Here is a 17,930-nt window from a genome sequence, read left to right on the forward strand (position 1 = left end):
GGCAGGGGCCAGCTCCCCCATGTCCTGCTGAACTGAAGCACCTCCAGGTTTTCCAGCTTCCCCAGGACTAAAGACCAGGTACATTATTCATTTCGATGTAAATAATCACGCAGACGGACAGCTCAAGATGGAGGCAAGAAACTGGTTAGAGCAAGTAAATTAATATTGATCCTAGAAGATCACAAAAGGAATTTAACCAACTTCAGGTTCACAATTCACTTGTTGATTATTCATCTTCCTTTTTTTTTTTTTTTTAATGATACAAATGAGCTTATTTATTTATTTATTTATTTTTATTTTTGGCTGTGTTGGGTCTTCGTTTCTGTGCGAGGGCTTTCTCTAGTTGCGGCAAGCGGGGTCCACTCTTCATCGCGTGTGCGGGCCTCTCACTATTGCGGCCTCTCTTGTTGCGGAGCACAGGCTCCAGACGCGCAGGCTCAGTAATTGTGGCTCACGGGCCTAGTTGCTCCGCGGCATGTGGGATCTTCCCGGACCGGGGCTCGAACCCGTGTCCTCTGCATTGGCAGGCAGATTCTCAACCGCTGCGCCACCAGGGAAGCCCTCATCTTCCTTTTTAAAAAGATCTAAGACTGGGAGAGCCTAGGATCAATACCTTACAAATGACACATCAAAGCCCTGAGACTCCCCCATTCCTCCTCAGTATGGCCCCCTGGATGCCTGCGGTGGGTCATCCATTTCTGCCAGTCTGGGGGCTGGGGGATGGACGTAAACTCTCAAGTGAGACAATCTTGGGATCCTGTGTTGGCCGTGCAGTTTGTCAGTTGACTGACACTGAACTTAGTTTCCTCATCTGTACAATGTGTCTAATAATTCGTAGCCATCTTACCGATATTGTGAGCTTATGTAACACAGTGGTAGTGAATATTTACTGAGAACTGTCAAAGGTCCAGGCACTCCTTTAAGTGCTCAGTCTGTTTTACCTCCTGTAATTCTGCTCAGGTAGGAATTCCAAAGCTGGGGCCTGAAGACTGGTATTTTTTTTAAACCTCCTCATTAACGCTCAGATCAGTCAAGTTGAGAACCATGGGTGTGTATTAATGTTCAGACACTGATTAACCTCTCAGGGTCTTAGAGAGGCACACAAAACTCATTCTGCCACTCACTAGCTGAAGGTACTTGTCCAAGTCTTTCGCCTCTCTAAACCTCAGTTTTGTCACTCAAATGGGAGCATCCACTTCTGAGAATTGTTCAGAAGGTGAAATGAGCCAGTTTGGGTGGCTGTGCCTTGCACACACAAAAAATGTTTATTAAATATTAGCAGGTGCCATTAGGCGGACTCCTTTTTCATAGGTGACCTTGTGACCTCTGTGCATAGGTCATCATTATCTTAGTTTAAATTTACTGCTCTTCCATCCACATGGTTCATTTCAAATCCTAAATGTTGGGGAAGGGGAGATAGTGTGTTATGGTGGGAAAATCCTTGTTTTTTGGTCCAACAGGACTGAGTTCGAATTTGGGTATTCATTTGAGTCTCTGTTTCCTCATCCATGACATGGGAGAACAATCCTCTACTTTGCTGTGAGAATTAGAGATAATTGATGTAAAGGTACAACATACAGGTATTGTATTATTTTTGGTGTTTTTGTTATAAAATGTACAAGGTGTAAAAACAAAAAGGCAGAAAACCTTTAAAAAAATTCAAACAGGAAACGGAGGCAGAAGGTGGGAAGGGGATGGAAGATGAAGAAAAGCTGGGGCTGTTTGGGGGCTCAGGGTCCTGGGGGACAGATCTCTGCATTACCACCACTCCAGGCTCGGCACTGGACAGGTACCGGTCACTAAGGCACGGCACTGGCCAGGGACTGTTACCCTTGCTTAGGGCTGGGTCAGACCCACATCCCTTTTTGTGCAGGATGGCCCCACATCTCAGCAAGAGATCTGCTTCGACCCAAGAAGAGCTCTTGCCAGATGATATGGGGGGCTGGTCCATGGCTTCAGTGCTGAGATTTGGGCCACAGAATAGAGGAATAATTCCTTTCCCCAGACCCCTTTCAAGGAAGAATGGCATTTTTACTTGCCACAGACAGTCTCAAATCTGTCTTTAAAAATCATAGGCCTTATATACACTAAACGTAGTGAGTATACAGCTTCCTGGTTTTTAGTTTGCATATTGATGAATCGTCTGTCATCTCCCACTTCTGAATGTTTGGAAATTGGGTATCGGTTCCTTTAAATAAGAAACATTTTCTGTTCGAGTGAGTCACCTCTGTTTTCCAGTTTTCAAAGTCAGTTTTATTCTCTAGTTCTCTCTGTTCAGGAATTTTCTTTCTCTCTTACTGAAGACCAGAGTTTGCCCTTCTGCCGGAGGGCAATGGTTTCACAGGTTCTCTTTCTTTTATCTCGCGATGTTTCAAAGCCCTGCTGAATTCGCTAGTAAATTCTGAATGTGGAGAGGAGAGAAACAGGAAGTGAGTCTGCAGGGACAGGCAGAAAAGCCTGGTTGAGTGATCGAAAGTAAAAGAAAACTTCTTCCTGGAGGCCTTTCCAACCCCACCTCCTTCCTCCCCCTCCCCCTTGCCTCGTTTCCAGGGATTTTTCTCCGGTTGTAAGAACCCGCCTCAGTAATTGGAACGTGTGAAGTTAGGCAGTCTAGGGGTCTTGGCATCGGGAGCTTGGTGACTCTGATGTTGCCAGGGTGGAGCAGGTGAGTGTCTGGTGCAGAAGTGGCTTCTGGATACCACGTTGCCCACTCGAGGGGCAGATCAGACCTGCGGAATGGAGTCACCTCTGGGTCCTGCTAGGGCCCCAGATCTTGGACTGGGTTTCTCTCTGAACCACAACCACTGACTTTGCTACCTTTTAACTCTGCGGAATCTCCAGTTCCTCTGCTGCCTCAAATACAGACACACTGTCTCTCTCCTGCTGGATTACTTTGGAAATTCTACAAGACTTTATTTACCTACTTATGTTTATATTATTTTCCGTTTGGCCTGGGGCAGAGGGTTAAGTTAATCACCCTGTCAGATCCCTATTCCCTGTAGCCTTTGGTCTCTAAGGCTTACGGGCCCCTCTACCCTGCTCTGTTCTAGGTACTTTCTTTGATTTCCCCACTCCCACCCTATCTCCTACCCTCCCAAAGATGACCCTCTAAATCTTTTGATACATATCCTTGAATTGTTCTGTATCTTTGCAAAATGTGTCCGTGTTTTGTGTGTGTACGCTACTTTTTAAACTGTGCGATCAGGAACAAGAAAGTAATTTCTCTGTACCTCTGTTTCCTCATCATTAAATGGGTTTAACACTCCCTCATGAGGTGGTTGTGAAGATTTAAGTTGATAATAACAGCATGAGCCACTTAGAACAGTGACTGGCACTACTAAGTACCCAGTAAGTGTTAGCAATTATTATCACGTATCAGTATTATTTGTCTTGTATTCTGCTTGTTCCGTTTCTGACTTTTTTTGTTTTTCAAGTAAGCACTGTACTTTAAGTTGTATGTAATTTGCCAGGTCCCACTTTGTAACCGCTACTTATTATTCCATGATGGACAGTCTCCCAATCCTATGTAAGGACTATAGAAGAACTTGCCCACCAATCTTTAGCCTGATCCAGCTTGCAAACCTTTGCCCTTCTGATAGGTACAAAGTAGGGCGCTCCTTGCTTTATTTTGGCACTTCCCAGCTTACTCATGAGTCTGAGTGTCATTCGTACACTTTGGCCATCTGAGTATCCCTGTCAAGGAACCCTGTGTCCATATCCATTGTCCTTCTCCAGGGTTTCTTTTCCTCGTTGATTTGCAGGAAACCGTTGTATGTTCTAGATGTTGCTACTCCTGCAGCACATCCTGCGAACGGGCAGGAAATACTCGGTCTCTGCCTTTGTGAAGCTCACAGCCTCGGACAGAAACTAGCTATAAAACAGCGGGATGAAAGCTGAGTGTATGCTCAGGAGGCCGCAAGAAAGAGTCAGGGAGCACCTCCTGGGCTAGGATTTAGCCACTAACAGGATTTCATTCTGTTACTGTGCTCTCACTCAGAGTTCTCCGGGCAGAGTCGGGGTAGCAAAGGGCACGACAGGACCACGGCACCCTTCCCTAGCCCCCTGCAGGTGGAGGGGCACTTTCAGACATCTCATTAATCCTCTCAGCCGTGAGCTCCGCCCTCTGAAAGCTAATATTCCATTTGGGGAAAGAAAAAAGGCAGTTTCAAAGAAGAGAGGTGTTTGATTTTTTTTTTTTTTCTCTCTCTCTAGTTTTATCAGCAGAAGACATTTCAACTGATTGAGAGCAAAAAGGCAGGGCTAATGTGTACTTTGTTCTCTGTTCTATCTCCAGGGCCCAGTTCATGGTAAGGGCCCCAAGATTTGTCTTTTTGGTGAGCTCAATTGGGCCTTCTGGGAGGAAGGACTATGATTCTAGAGTTTTCTGGGCTGCTGAGGGTGGGGTCTTGTGGCCTCGGGCTCACGGAGGTGATCGTGTATGTGAGTGTAGATGGGGAAACCAAGAGAGTTTCTGTGAGGGTCAGTAGACCCTCTGAGAGCTGTGGTGAGGGGCCTGCAGGTTACAGATCTCAAGACCACTCAGGAGTGCTCAATGAATATTATTGAATGAAACCATCAAAGTCTTCATAATGAGCCCCTAAAAATCCGTAAATTCCTGCAATATGAAAAGAAAGGGTTCTTAGCTATCATCCAGTTCAAACTTTCTCCTGTTGGAATGTGGTAAGGAGGCCCCGAAGAGAAACTGACCCGTCCAAAGTCACACAGCCAGAGCCAAAGCTCAGGTGGCCAGGGTCCCCTCCCGGCACCTGCCTCCTCTTCCACAGGCTTCCTCTTAGAGATCTAGACGGGGGTGCTGCCTGGAGGCCAGCCTACCTCACTAGTGACTCAGGAGTTTCGAAAACAGGAAGTAAGTGAGCTGTGCTGTTGGTTCTTCATTTGACTTCATTCTTTTCTTAGATGTGCCAGGAGAGAGAGGCCTGTGAAGCGGCTGCCGCTGTGAGGGTTCTGGGACTTGCCTCTGGTAAGGTTGGATGGGCTTGTAGAGAGGAAGGTTTTTGATTCTAGAATTTTCTAGGCTACTGAGGGTGGGATCTGGTGGCCCCGGGGCTCATGGGGTGATCCTTGTATATGAGTGTAGATGCGGAAACCAGGAGAGTTAGCAGTGCTTCCCAGGGCCGTAGTGAGGGCCCACGGGTCCCAGATCTCCAGGCCCCTCCAGCTTCGGTTGATGCATCCCTGATTTTTAGGGGAAAATACTCCAAGTTCAGTTATCTGTACAGAGGCCTCATCCTTATGCCGAGTTGTCAAAGAATAGAAACCAAAACTCAACTCTCAACTGACTTTGCTGCTATAGCTTATCAATCTGCCGACACTCAGACCACCAGTATAAACACACACGTACACATAAACAGACACGCACGTAAACAGAAACAGTGCTAAGAACTCAATTATTTATTTATTTATTTATTTTTGAGAAATTAAAAGGGTACAAGACAGTACAGGGAATAATATAATGGCAAGCATAGACTGATAATCAGTACTTGTGGGGTTAAGCATTTATAGGTGGAGTTATGAATTTCTTCAGTTTGGTTGGCTCTAAGTTTTATCGCGATTTGAACACCTTTCCTGGGCTGTGTGATGGCCCTGGCTGGGACCCTGCAGCGGAGAGTGTTTGTGTGCAGGGTGGACATCTGGCAGGTTCTGGGGGAACCCCAGTTTGGGGTGGTCATCCTGGACTGGAGAGAGTAGTCACCCTATTGCTTAGGGGTTTGGGCCTGAGAGCGGCTTTCCAGTACTCTCAAGCTTTGAACGAGGTAACGGATTTTTGTCTCAGAAGAGTAATGCAAATTTTGGGTTTATTTTCTCCAGCTTTGAGGTAGTTTTCCATATCACCAAAAGAGCTAAGGTGTTGCTAGAACGTCGCTAGAAGGATTGTTTGTGATAGATGAGATTTTTTTGCAATTTAATTGTGGCACAAAAGGCAGTGCTAATTTGGGACTCTGGGATGAGGTCTAAATCCAGGCTCCAGCATGTACCGGCTTGGTTTGTAAGGTTCTGACCCTCTCTTTGCTTTTGTAGACTTGTTAAGAATTCTTGTTTCTGCGTTTTGGGGGTTTCTTTAGTCTTTTAAAATTTTAAGTAATTCATAATGTTTAAAAATATTTTGATTATGTGTCTTTCTTCATTAAATTCCTTCACTGGCTTCCAACTGGAATCAGAATAAATTCTAAATCTTTGCAGGGTCTGTCATTGAGACCCTTGAGTGAGATGCTCAAACCTGGGCCTGACGCCTCTCACTAGCTTATTTCTGAACTGATTTTTCACAGTGGTAAAATGAGGATGATAAGAGCAATTTCTTCAGAGGATTGCAGTAAATGAGACAAGAAAAATATTTTTATGTTTATATGGTTGTATGTTATAAACACACATCATAATATAAAAATTTATTTATATCAAAATACTTTGGGGCACACATTTATTATAAAAATATTAGATATACTTATATATCATATAATACAAATATATTTATATGGATTTATTATTATTATATAATTGAAAATAAAAGAAAAATTCTGGAGGCCATTCCATTCCCATCCCTCTCTTCCACCTTGTATGCAATATAAATCAATATATTCAAATTTATATTCGAATTTATATATTCGGCATATGTATATGCACACACATTATATATGTATATATATATGAATATGTGAATAAAATGGGAAAAAACCCACCAAATTTGACCCCAAAATTACTTCTAAGTTTTTCTAAGTGATTTTTTTCTAAGTGATTTTTATTTTTCTTTTAAAAGTTCTCTAAGGAATAAGTGTTACTTTTACTACTTTAGGATGAGAAAAATACAACAATGACTATTCTCCTTAAAATATTACTCTAACAAAGTTTCTAGCTCATGAGTGCATGCAGTAAACCCAGGGCCCATAAAAAATGAAGTGCCTCTTGGTCCCTGTTCCTACAGAGCCAGAACCTAGAGGTGGCCCATTGTTAATGGTATAAAATGTAGAGCAGGTAATAGTGCTTCCCAGGCACTATGATCAAAGAGATGTGTGACCTAAACAAACAAAGACAATATTATACCACAGTGTGTTCTGGAAAAAGCTGGGTCAGAAAAGAAGCCTTGCCAGCACTTTCCCTACTAAGTGTCCATCTTAATATGATGCAAAAATAATTTAGAAAGCATTGTCAGGCTATTGCAAAGATAATGAAACGAGTGAGGTGAACTGGCCATAGAGTACAGGAGCCCATCATGTTATATCCAAACTCACGTCATCCTGGCCTTGGATTGGAATTTTTTTTGTACTGTCAGAAAATGCTATTGAATATGTAACAAAAGCCTTAAGAATCTTTATTCCTTTTGTCTCAGTAATCCTATTTCTAGGAAATTATTCTAATAAAATAATCAGAGTTATACATGAAGATTTGCATTTTAAGATCATCCTAAATGTAATCAGAGACTGGTTAGATAAATTCTTGCCCATTCATATCATTAGATGCCTTACAGGTTTAAAAATCCATGCTGTAGAAGAAAAAATAAAGACATCAAGATGTACTTATAATATTATCAGTGGAAAAGTCCACATATACCTCAGAAATATGGTGTTTAAATATGAGGGAAAATATATATGCGTAAAATATTTGGTAGGAAGGACAGTAAGATTATTAGGCATTTATCTTTGTTTTTATTTTACTTTAATTTTTAAAAAATTGAAGTATAGTTGATTTACAATGTTGTGTTAATTTCTGCTGTACAGCAAAGTGATTCAGTAATACATATATATACATTCTTTTTTTAATATTCTTTTCCATTATGGTTTGTCATAGGATACTGAATATAGGTCTCCATGCTATACATAAATGCTTACATCTGTTAACCCAACCTCTGACTATATCCCTGCCCCAACCCCCTCCCCCTTGGCAACCACAGGTCTGTTTCTGTTTCATAGATAGGTTCATTTATGTCATATTTTAGATTCCACATATAAGTGATATCATATGGTATTTGTCGTTCTCTTTCTGACTTACTTCACTTAGCATGATAATCTCTAGTTGCATCCATGTTGCTGCACATGGCATTATTTCATTCTTTTTTTACAGCTGAGTAATATTCCATTGTATATATGTACCACATCTTCTTTATCCATTTCTCTGTCAATGGATATTTAGGTTGCTTCCATGTCTTGGCTATTGTGAATAGTGCTGCTATGAACATAGGGGTGCATGTATCTCTTTGGGTTAGAGTTTTGTCTAGATATATGCCCAAGAGTGGGATTGCTGGATCATATGGTAATTCTATTTTTAGTTTTCTGAGGAACCTCCATACTGTTTTCCATAGTGGCTTTACCAACTTACATTCCCACCAACAGTGTAGGAGGGTTCCCTTTTCTCCACACCCTTTTAGCATTTGTTATTCGTAGAGTTTTTAATGATCAGTGTGAGGTGATACCTCATTGTAGTATTTTTTTTTTTTCTCGTAGTTTTGATTTGCCTCTCTCTAATAATTAGCAATGTTGAGCATCTTTTCATGTGACTATCGCCCATTTGTCTTTCTTCTTTGGAGAGACATCTCTTTGGGTCTTCTGCCCATTTTTCGATTTGGTTGTCTTTTGTTGTTGATTTTATGAGCTGTTTATATATTTTGGAAATTAAGTCCTTGTTGGTTGCATCATTTGCAAACATTTTCTCCCATTCTGTAGGTTGTCTTTCCATTTTGTTTTTGGTTTCCTTTGCTGTGCAAAAGCTTGTAAGTTTGATTAGGTCCCATTTGTTAATTTTTGTTTTTATTTCTATTGCCTTGGGAGACTGACCTAAGAAAACATTGGTATGATTTACGTCAGAGAACGTTTTGATTAGGCATTTAATCTTTGGATGATAGAATTATAGGTAATTTTTATTCTCCTTTTTATCTTTCCTGTATTTTCTAAAAGGAATACAATAAGCATTGTTATCATTAGAAAGAAAATAATTGCAAGGGGAAAAAAAAAGAGATTCTGCTTTCATTTGATTCTTTGGTTGATTTTATTCTGTAAAATGATATTTTAGCAATGGTTAGAACTTTTTAGAAGATTTAAGGACACTGGACCTAATGGTTTTAAACAGGGCTGGACCCAGTTCTGATCCTTTCCAGTTTCATATACTGGAATAAAAGTAGTTCTTTAAATAGAGATTTTAATTTAAGTACATGTACATTTAAGGTAATAAAATGGTAAAGATTTACACTGTGCAAAGGGTATAGAATGTAAAGCAAGTCTCTTCCTGTCCACCCCCCAGGCCTCTAGTTCCTCTCCTCTCAGGCAACCACTGAAGTGGCTTCCTGTGTATTTTCTTCAAAGATCTGTGAATACAAAATCTAGGCACTTTATGAGTTTGGTATGTCTCTTTCCAGAATTTCCTTATCTTTTATTTTCTGCTTTAATATATATGTCTGTAATCACTGAAAATCTAATTATGTTGTTTGAGTATTTCTAAAAAGTAGATGTATGATTTTTGGTTATATTGCAACTTGCTATTTTCACTGTCATAATAACATATCTTGAATATCAATCCATTTTAATTTCAGAAGTTGGAGTGCATTTTCTTAACTGCTGCATAATATTCTGTAGGATGACTATGCTTTAGTTAATTTAGCCATTCCTTTATTGGAGGACATTTGGGATGTTTCTAGTTGTTCAGGGTTATATATTGGGCTGTGGGGAGACTCCATGTACGAACCCTGTTGAGCACATGTATGTTTCTGTGGAGTGTGATTTAAGGAATGAACTTGCTAGTTTGTTCCCTTGAACGTCCAGAGGTTTTGTTTGTTGAACTTTGAACGTATGCTTTTAGGTGCAGCCCAAATATTTAAGGTATCTTTCCTATATAAAAGTATTTTCATGATAATTGATTGCTTTTGCAGTGAATAATCTAGGCTCTGCAGCCTTTGTGAATCCAGTGTAAATCAAAATGTATCTTTCCAAGACACTGTCCCTCCAGTTTCCTAATCAAGAAAACTTGTCTAAACAATAATGTCAGCTCTAGATTAAAAGGGAGAAAAAAAGTTTTGCCCATAATTCCAATTCTAAGAAGGAAATAATCAGAGGTATGCACAGGATATATGAAAAAGCCTCTCAATGCAATATTATTTTTAATAGTAAAGAAACAGAAAATTGCTTAAAATAAATTTTGGTATCTCCATATGCTGGAAATCAAGAAATATTAAAAATATGCCAAAGAAGAATATTTATGGTAAGAGTAAATGTTCATTCTAAATATTAAGTGGGTATAAAAAAAATACAGATGTACACGCTTGGATGTGCAACCTGATTCTAATTTTTATATAAATGTGTATTTGTGTGTATGTAATGTATGATAATGATAACCATGACCATGTTATAATTTATCATATTTTCAATTTTTACCAAAAAAACCACAAAAACACCCCAGTGTTCTGTAATCAGGATTGGGGGGAAGTAATCAAGATTGTTTTTTTTTTAAATACTGTTTTATTTTATTTTAATTAATTGATTAATTATTTTTATTTTTGGCTGCATTGGGTCTTCATTGCTGCGCATGGGCTTTCTCTAGTTGCAGCGAGCGAGGGCTACTCTTTGTTGCGGTGCGAGGGCTTCTCATTGTGGTGGCTTCTCTTGTTGCGGAGCATGGGCTGTAGGTGCACGGGCTTCAGTAGTTGTGGCACGAGGGCTCAGTAGTTGTGGCTCGTGGGCTCTAGAGTGCAGGCTCAGTAGTTGTGGTGCATGGGCTTAGTTGCTCCGCGGCATGTGAGATCTTCCCGGACCAGGACTTGAACCCGTGTCTCCTGTGTTGGCAGGCAGATTCTTAACCACTGCACCACCAGGGAAGTCCCAGAAAAGGTGTTTTTAAAAAGAAAAACTAAAAGCTTCAAAGTCTTTTGGGCCACTTTTTAAAAATATTAAAGTTTACCTTAATGTTTCTATTTTAACATCAGAGGTACAAAATACACAGGTCCTGGTTCACTCCATCACCCCTCAAGTGATAGTCAGGATTTGTGGTTTCATCCGAGAATGTCAGTGAATGCAGGGAGCTTAAAAATTTAGGAGCCTTATTTCAGGGAGGAAAGAGGTCCAAACAGGTTAAGGTTACTTGAGGTTAAAGAAAGTGCCCAGGGGCACAGAGTCTGTGGGAGCAAGCAAATGATGGAGCTGGACGAGAAGTTAAAGGTTTTCTAGTTCAAGGTTTGCAGATGGTAGCCCTGAGGTAAGGGAGCATCTGAGTAAGCCTTCAAGGAAGAGTTCTTCAACGTTGAAGAGGTGGAAAATCACTGCTTCCAAATGAATTTTCCAGTGAGGAAGTGGGAAAACCAGGAGGGTAAGAGAAGTGTTCAGGTCACATGCCCAGTGGTATCCGGCCCCACAGACAAGGTCTTTCCTTCTTTCAGGTGAACACGCCTTTGTTCGTTAGTTGCTGGTCGTTACTCTAAAAGCATGATAGGTGTTGTATACTCACAACACTTCAGGAGATATTGCTCTTCTGATCCCGCCTTACCGAGGAGGAATCTCACCCTCATAGGCCTTGAGCTGCCCAGGCCTGGGCCAGTGCCCCAGCTGGGTTCTGGTCCAGGTTCAATTGGACCCCGCAGCCCCAGACTCTGAACCACCACACTGCCTGCCTCTCCGACAGTCAGCTGCAGGTGAGATTCCTGGCTTTGACAGTGGCCCTGTAGCCCGGCCCGGGGATCCAGGTCCCGGTCTTGTTCCTGTGATGTACCCGATACAAACCCTGCTCCAAGGGCTCGTGTACCATGAACATGGGCCTATCAGAGCAGGGGAGGTGAGGGAGAAATTGGCCAAGGTGACTCAAGGGGCTCGAGTGGGGAGACACCCCAGATCTGGGGCTGCTTGCGTGAAGGTTGTCTGGGGTTTCCTGAAACACTGCACGCTCTTTTTTTTACCTGCTCAAACATGTAAGTATGTGAAAACACCCCATAATCTGATTTAGAGACTGTTTGTGTTGAAAGGCTGACCGAGTTCTCTTGGTTCCGTTTCCAGTCTTGGGTTCTTGACCAGCTGTGTGTGCCCGTCCTGAGGCCCTTGGGGGAGAGCACTGCATTGTGTCCTCCTGCCACCATTTCCATTAGACCACATGACTTCTCCCACCTCCAACCCTTCTAATCTGTCCTCCACACTTTATTTTATTTTTTTAATTTAATTTTTATTTTATATTGGAGTATAGTTGATTTACAGTGTTATGTTAGTTTCTGGTGTGAAGCAAAGTGATTCAGTTACACATCTACATATGTCCCCCACACTTTAAATGTTAATCCCTAATTGGATGACGTCACGCTCATGTTTACAATCCTTTCTTGGTTTCCCATTATATCCAGGAGAGAGCCTGACCCCCTTGACCCATTGTATGAGGCCCTTTATAACAGTTCCCGGCCACAGCTCCATCCCTTTGTCTCACCACTCCCTCTCCCAGACCCTTCGTGGTTACTTTCTTGAGCTCCCTTTGCCTGCCTGAACTGACTTGAACGTTCTTGCCTCCAACTTTTGCATAAATTATTTCCTTCAAAAATTGTCCTTCACCATCTCCTCCCCAAAGGTGACTTCCTTCCAGGAAGCCCTTCTCCCAGGCTGAGTTAAGGCTCTTTCCTCTGTATTTCTACTGTGCCCTGGTAACAACTCTCTGACCACTGGCTAGTTTGTAAATCTACCTTCCAAAACAGTAAGCTACTTGAGAGTGGGAACCTGTTTGTTCGTTTTTTTTTTTTTTTTTTTTTCTTGCCTGTATCCACAGCATAATGTCTGGCATATAGTAGATGTAATAGCATTTGATGAAGGAACAAATCAGTAAGTGGTAGTTTTCTTGCTCATCTGAACATAACATTGTATTTTAACCTAGGTAACAACTACATTCTCCTAACGCTTGATCAGCATGAATTTCAACAGATGTCTCTATAATATTGGGGAACAGCTGGCCAGTGAAGACCTGGCTGCCCTCAAGTTCCTGAGCCTGGACTACATTCCACATAGGAAGCAGGAACCCATCAAGGATGCCTTGATGCTATTCCAGAGGCTCCAAGAAAAGAGAATGTTGGAGGAAAGCAACCTGTCCTTCTTGAAGGAGCTGCTTTTCCGAATGAATAGACTGGATCTGCTGCTCACCTACCTGGACACCAGTGAGGAGGAGATGGAGAGGGAACTTCAGATGCCGGGCAGGGCCCAGATCTCTGCCTATAGGTGGGGAAAACCTCCACGGGGTGGAACTGGGACGTGTGGGTTGAATGGACACATCTTTATGGGCAGGGCTGATGCTGTTTGTAGGCTGTCTGTGTGGTGTGACTTTGGAGGCTTTGGGAAGATGTCCCACCACGGTCAGATTAAGAAATTTAGAGACTTTATGTAGAATTCAGAGAAAAACATGCTAAAACCATAAAATAAAATTTTCTTTCCAAGGTGAAACATCACCTATAGGTATGCCGAAATCCAAATAGACATTTTTTAAACGTTCTAACTCTCTCTCTCTCTATTACATATCCGTTATCTTGATGCCTCTGCTTTGCTGATGCCCATACCATGCACTTCTTTGCCTATTATTGAATAAAGCATCGCTACTTCCCACCTGAGACCCCCTCCCACCTACTTCTGGATGACTATGAAATTCTCAGTAGGATTTTAGGCTTTTATTCCATACCTTAAGGCTTTTGTTACCAAGTTGTTCAGTGAGCTGTGTGTCGCCAGTCATTCTGGATTGGCCAGGCCGGACCCCCGCAATGAGTGCTTTCTTTTTTTATGGTATAAGATAACCATTTTTAATCTATGCCTGGCCATCTGGAAACGCCGATTGTAATAACCGATCATTGTAAGGTTAAACAGCTTCCACAATTTTACTTCATAAGCCATCCTGTAACGCCCAATGACTGCTTAATCCCTGTGACCCCAGATGCTGTCAGAACAGCAGTGGCTTGGGCTGTCTGTCCTGCCAAAGGCTTAACACAGTAGAGAAGTTAATTCCTTATAGTTCTGGAGGCTAGAAGCTGAAATTGAGGTGTCAACAGGATTGATTCCTTTATAGAGGCTCTGAGGGAGAATCTGTTTCATGATCCTCTCCTAGCTTCAGGTAGTTGCAGGCAGTCCTTGGTGTTCCTTGTCTTACGGATGCATCACTTCAATCTCTGCCTCTTTCTTCACCTTGCCTTCTCCGCTGTGTATCTGTGTCTTAATTTCCCTCTTCTTTTAAAGACACCAACCATTGGATTAGAGCCACCCTAATCTACTATGACCTTATCTTGGCAAGATCACATCCACGAAGACCCTTTTCCCAAGTAAAGTCACTTTTACACGTTCCAAGTGGACGTGAATTTGGAAGGAGAGTGGGGAAGGATACTATTCAATACTGGGTAACTTTGGTTCAATAGAATTGTGAAGTCCTTGTAATGAATGTTTTTTCATTAAGGCATCAATTAATCATAAAAAACAACAGCTCCATAATTAGGAAAGCTAGAGGGTCTCATCTTGTGTCCCCTGTCTTGGTCTTTTGAAGGTTGCACTCCTGCCATGTGAGCAAGGCCAAGGCAACTTCCAGTGCAGACAATGACATGGGCCTCTCTTTTGGAGGGTTACGAGTGTCTAACAAGGGCAGGATCTGTCTGTTAAAATCTTCAACATGTTAGCTTGGGAACAAAAGGGTCAGCACAAGTAAAATCTCCTGCTTGTTCATCATTGTTGAATATCAAGTAGGAAAAAAAAATGCTAGTGTGGCCACTTTCCATTTATAAGATATTTAAAATTTCAAATTATCATTGCTACCTATAAAATTAGTACCTTATAAACTATCCAGATTTATTTCTAGACAACGATGGTACAAGAAAGCCAGTAGGTTTCAGTAATGAGGAACTTAGAAAGGCAAAATACCTTGTGATAAAGTTAAAAGGGGAGGTAGCTTTTGATTGGACCCAATCTTGGTCAAACTGAGAAAACTTTAAAGAAATATTTCTAGGGTAGAGAGTCCATGAGAAGAAGGATGAAGCAGGTGATAATACTGAGTAACTTCTGTTTCTACACTACAGTTGATCATTGAACAACATGGGGGTTAGGGGTGTGGACCCTCTGCACAAAAACCCGCTTATAACTTACAGTCGATCCTCTGTATCTTACATTCCACATTTGTGGGCTCGACCAACTGCAGACTGTGTAGTACTGTATTACATATTTATTGAAAAAAATCTTTACATAAGTGGACCCGCACACTTCAAACCTGTGTTGCTCAAGGGTCAGCCATGTTTTTATTTTTAGAATTTTAATTTTCTAATTTAATTTTGAAGTTAACATGTTTTTGTATTAAAGTTATTTTCCTTTGCACCATAATAGTAAAAGGTTTGCTGACTTATAAAACTTTCCTTTGTTCATTCAACAAGCATATCCCAAGAGCCTATCATAATTTAGGAAATAATAATGCCTGTCATGTTTGAACACTTAGTGTGTTGCCAAAGGTTGGTTTAAGTGCTTCAGGTAAACTTATTCAAGTAATCCTCAACACCTCCCAGAGGGGTAAATAGAGTATTATCTACAGTCTACAGATGAGGGGGAAAAAATGTGTAACATGTCTAAAGCCACACAGCTCATGGATGGTGGATCCAAGGTTCCAACACCAGGAGTCTGGGTCCCCTGCACTTAAACACTGTATCTCATGATTCTCTAGGCTTATGGAAACCAAAAGGGCACTGATCCCATTCTCAGGGAACTTGGACAGCTTCATAAACAGACAGTTATGTGTGTTACTCTTCTGGCGATGCACAGGCAGGTACGGTGGGGTGAATACAGCCTTGAGGACAGTCAGGCAGTGCTTGAGCTGTTAGTGAATGAGTGGTTGTCTGCAGACGGACAAGGGGATAGGGGTGGGAGGAGGCCCAGCCTAACAGGATGAGGGGCAGGGCAGCTGGGTGTGTTCAGAGAGGAGATGGGGGGACAGCAGTAAGGAGCATCCAGAGATGAGGAGGCAGGCTGGGCTCAGTTCACAAAAGCCCGTACTCCAGAAGGAGGTGTTTGGCCTTCCTACTGAAGGTAGCGGCTGGGAGAACATTGACTAGTTTTAACTGAGGAATTCCATCTGATTTGCGTTTTGAAAAGCATGATATCCAAAATCAAAGCTTTTTTTCTATTGCAACAAGATCTTGATTCTATAGCGAAGGACAAAGGAAAAACACAATTCATTTAACTGAAATTAACTGAAAGTCAAAGTTGGAGAACTTTAAATTCTGTTAAGAGTGGGATAGTTGGGCCTGAGCCATTTGTCTTCAGTGTCACTACACTAGCCTCTTTCCAAGGACTCAACTCATAAATCACGTCATTATCTGGCTTTGTTTTAAAGGGAGGCCATAGGAATCAAGTCCACTGTGACTCTATATATCGGATGGGAAATCATTTAAGAAAATATTTCTAAAGTGTTTCTGTTTCCCACTGCAGGGTCATGCTTTTTCAGATTTCAGAAGATGTGACCAAACTGGAATTGAAGGACTTCAAGTTTTTTTTGAGCCAGGAGATCGCCAAATGTAAGCTGGATGATGACATGGTAAGACCTGGTGTCTGACCGAGGTTTAGTCCTGAGGGTGAGTCAGCCAGTGGGGATTTCTGAGACTAAAGAGAGCACTTGTCAGTAAAAGCAACATGAGTTCTCACTTTTTAACTGGGGAGAAGAAGAATGCTGTCAGGCGTGAGTGCTGTAGATATGATGCCTCTGTATACTGTAAAGTGCTGCTCCCGTTAATTACCAGGAACAAGGCAGAGTGAGGAGCAAGGGGAGAAGGCTGGTGTGGAGGCACAGGCAATGTGGAGACCTTGCAGAGGCAGGAGAGATGGTGGTGGGCCTGAGATCGTTTCCTCACTTCTGCAGTCTCTGAAACAACCTGGGACCTGGAACTCTGTGTGTGTGTGTGCTGTGATGTAATGTTGTATGTGTGTGTGTGTGTTATGGGGACACTCAGCCTGGAGATGATCAGGTGGCAGAGGCAATGGAAGGTGTGAGGCAGTCCCCAGGGCTGTTGCCATAGGGACCAGGCTGTTGCATCTCAGCCATGCACTCGGGCTGCTTCACTGTCTTCACATAAAGGAGTCCACAGGCAGTTTCAGCACAGGGCCTGGGCCTGGGGACTAGGTGACATCTGATGTGACTTCTCCTGTGTCTTCTTATTTCTGTCTTTCTGGCCCAGAAATCATGAATTGCCTCCCTAATAATCTACTGATTGGCTTTATAAGACCAGGATGTCCTCTCAGGAGGGTTGGCTTGGGAAGCTAGGGTGGGTGCTTAGTTTGGAGAGAGTGGAAGTAAAAAAAAAAGTTAATCTAAAAGCCAATATGGCTCCATCTAGTCTTCCAACTTGATTTCTCCTCCCTCTAGACCTTGCTTGATATCTTCATAGAGATGGAGAAGAGGGTCATCCTAGGGGAAAGAAACTTGGACACCCTGAAAAGAATCTGTGAGCAAATCAACAGGAGCCTGCTGAAGAAAATCAACGATTATGAAGAACTAAGCAGAGGTATAAATAACCTGAGAGCTGTGGATCAGCAAAATGTAGTCTTAAATGGACAGACTCCTCTATGTCACAGCAGTTTCTAATCAAACATGTGTGTGTTTCTTTTTAAATTCAGAGCAAAGAATGAGCCTTGAAAGAGGTCCAGATGAATTTTCAAACGGTAATACTTGCAGATATGTTTTCGAGGTTTATTTAGTTAACTTACTTCCTGATAGCCTCATTGCCTCCTCTCCACAACCTTCTACCACATCTGCATTTTTTTTTTAATTGGGGTAGAGTTGTTTTACAAAGTTGTGTTAGTTTCAGTGAATTGAAGTAGAGTTCCCCATGCTATACAGCAGGTTCTCATTAGTTATCTATTTCCTACCTATTAGTGTGTATATGTCAATCCCAATCTCCCAATTCATTCCACCCCCCCGTTTCCCCTCTTGGTGTCCATACGTTTGTTCTCTATGTCTGTGTCTCT

At 41.9% G+C, this 17,930-nt stretch overlaps 1 protein-coding gene across 6 annotated transcripts in view; it reads left to right on the top strand.

Moving 5' to 3' along the window:
• CASP8 (caspase 8) overlaps positions 1-17,930 on the top strand; it is a 50,279-nt gene that overhangs the window by 17,473 nt on the left and 14,876 nt on the right. Inside the window, exons 1-7 of one of the 6 annotated variants that reach the window (XM_057551936.1) lie at positions 2,427-2,665; positions 4,918-4,981; positions 11,372-11,623; positions 12,835-13,172; positions 16,398-16,503; positions 17,329-17,467; positions 17,580-17,624. In XM_057551936.1, the coding sequence (XP_057407919.1) occupies positions 12,868-13,172; positions 16,398-16,503; positions 17,329-17,467; positions 17,580-17,624 (595 nt within the window). In that variant the 5' untranslated portion in view covers positions 2,427-2,665; positions 4,918-4,981; positions 11,372-11,623; positions 12,835-12,867. Of the gene's footprint in view, positions 1-2,426; positions 2,666-4,292; positions 4,308-4,917; positions 4,982-11,371; positions 11,624-12,834; positions 13,173-16,397; positions 16,504-17,328; positions 17,468-17,579; positions 17,625-17,930 lie in introns of those variants that run through there. The other 5 variants (XM_007190521.2, XM_057551937.1, XM_007190522.2 and 2 more) reach the window with 5 other exon arrangements.

Source organism: Balaenoptera acutorostrata, chromosome 8, assembly GCF_949987535.1.
Source record: "Balaenoptera acutorostrata chromosome 8, mBalAcu1.1, whole genome shotgun sequence".
Lineage (NCBI taxonomy): Eukaryota > Metazoa > Chordata > Mammalia > Artiodactyla > Balaenopteridae > Balaenoptera > Balaenoptera acutorostrata.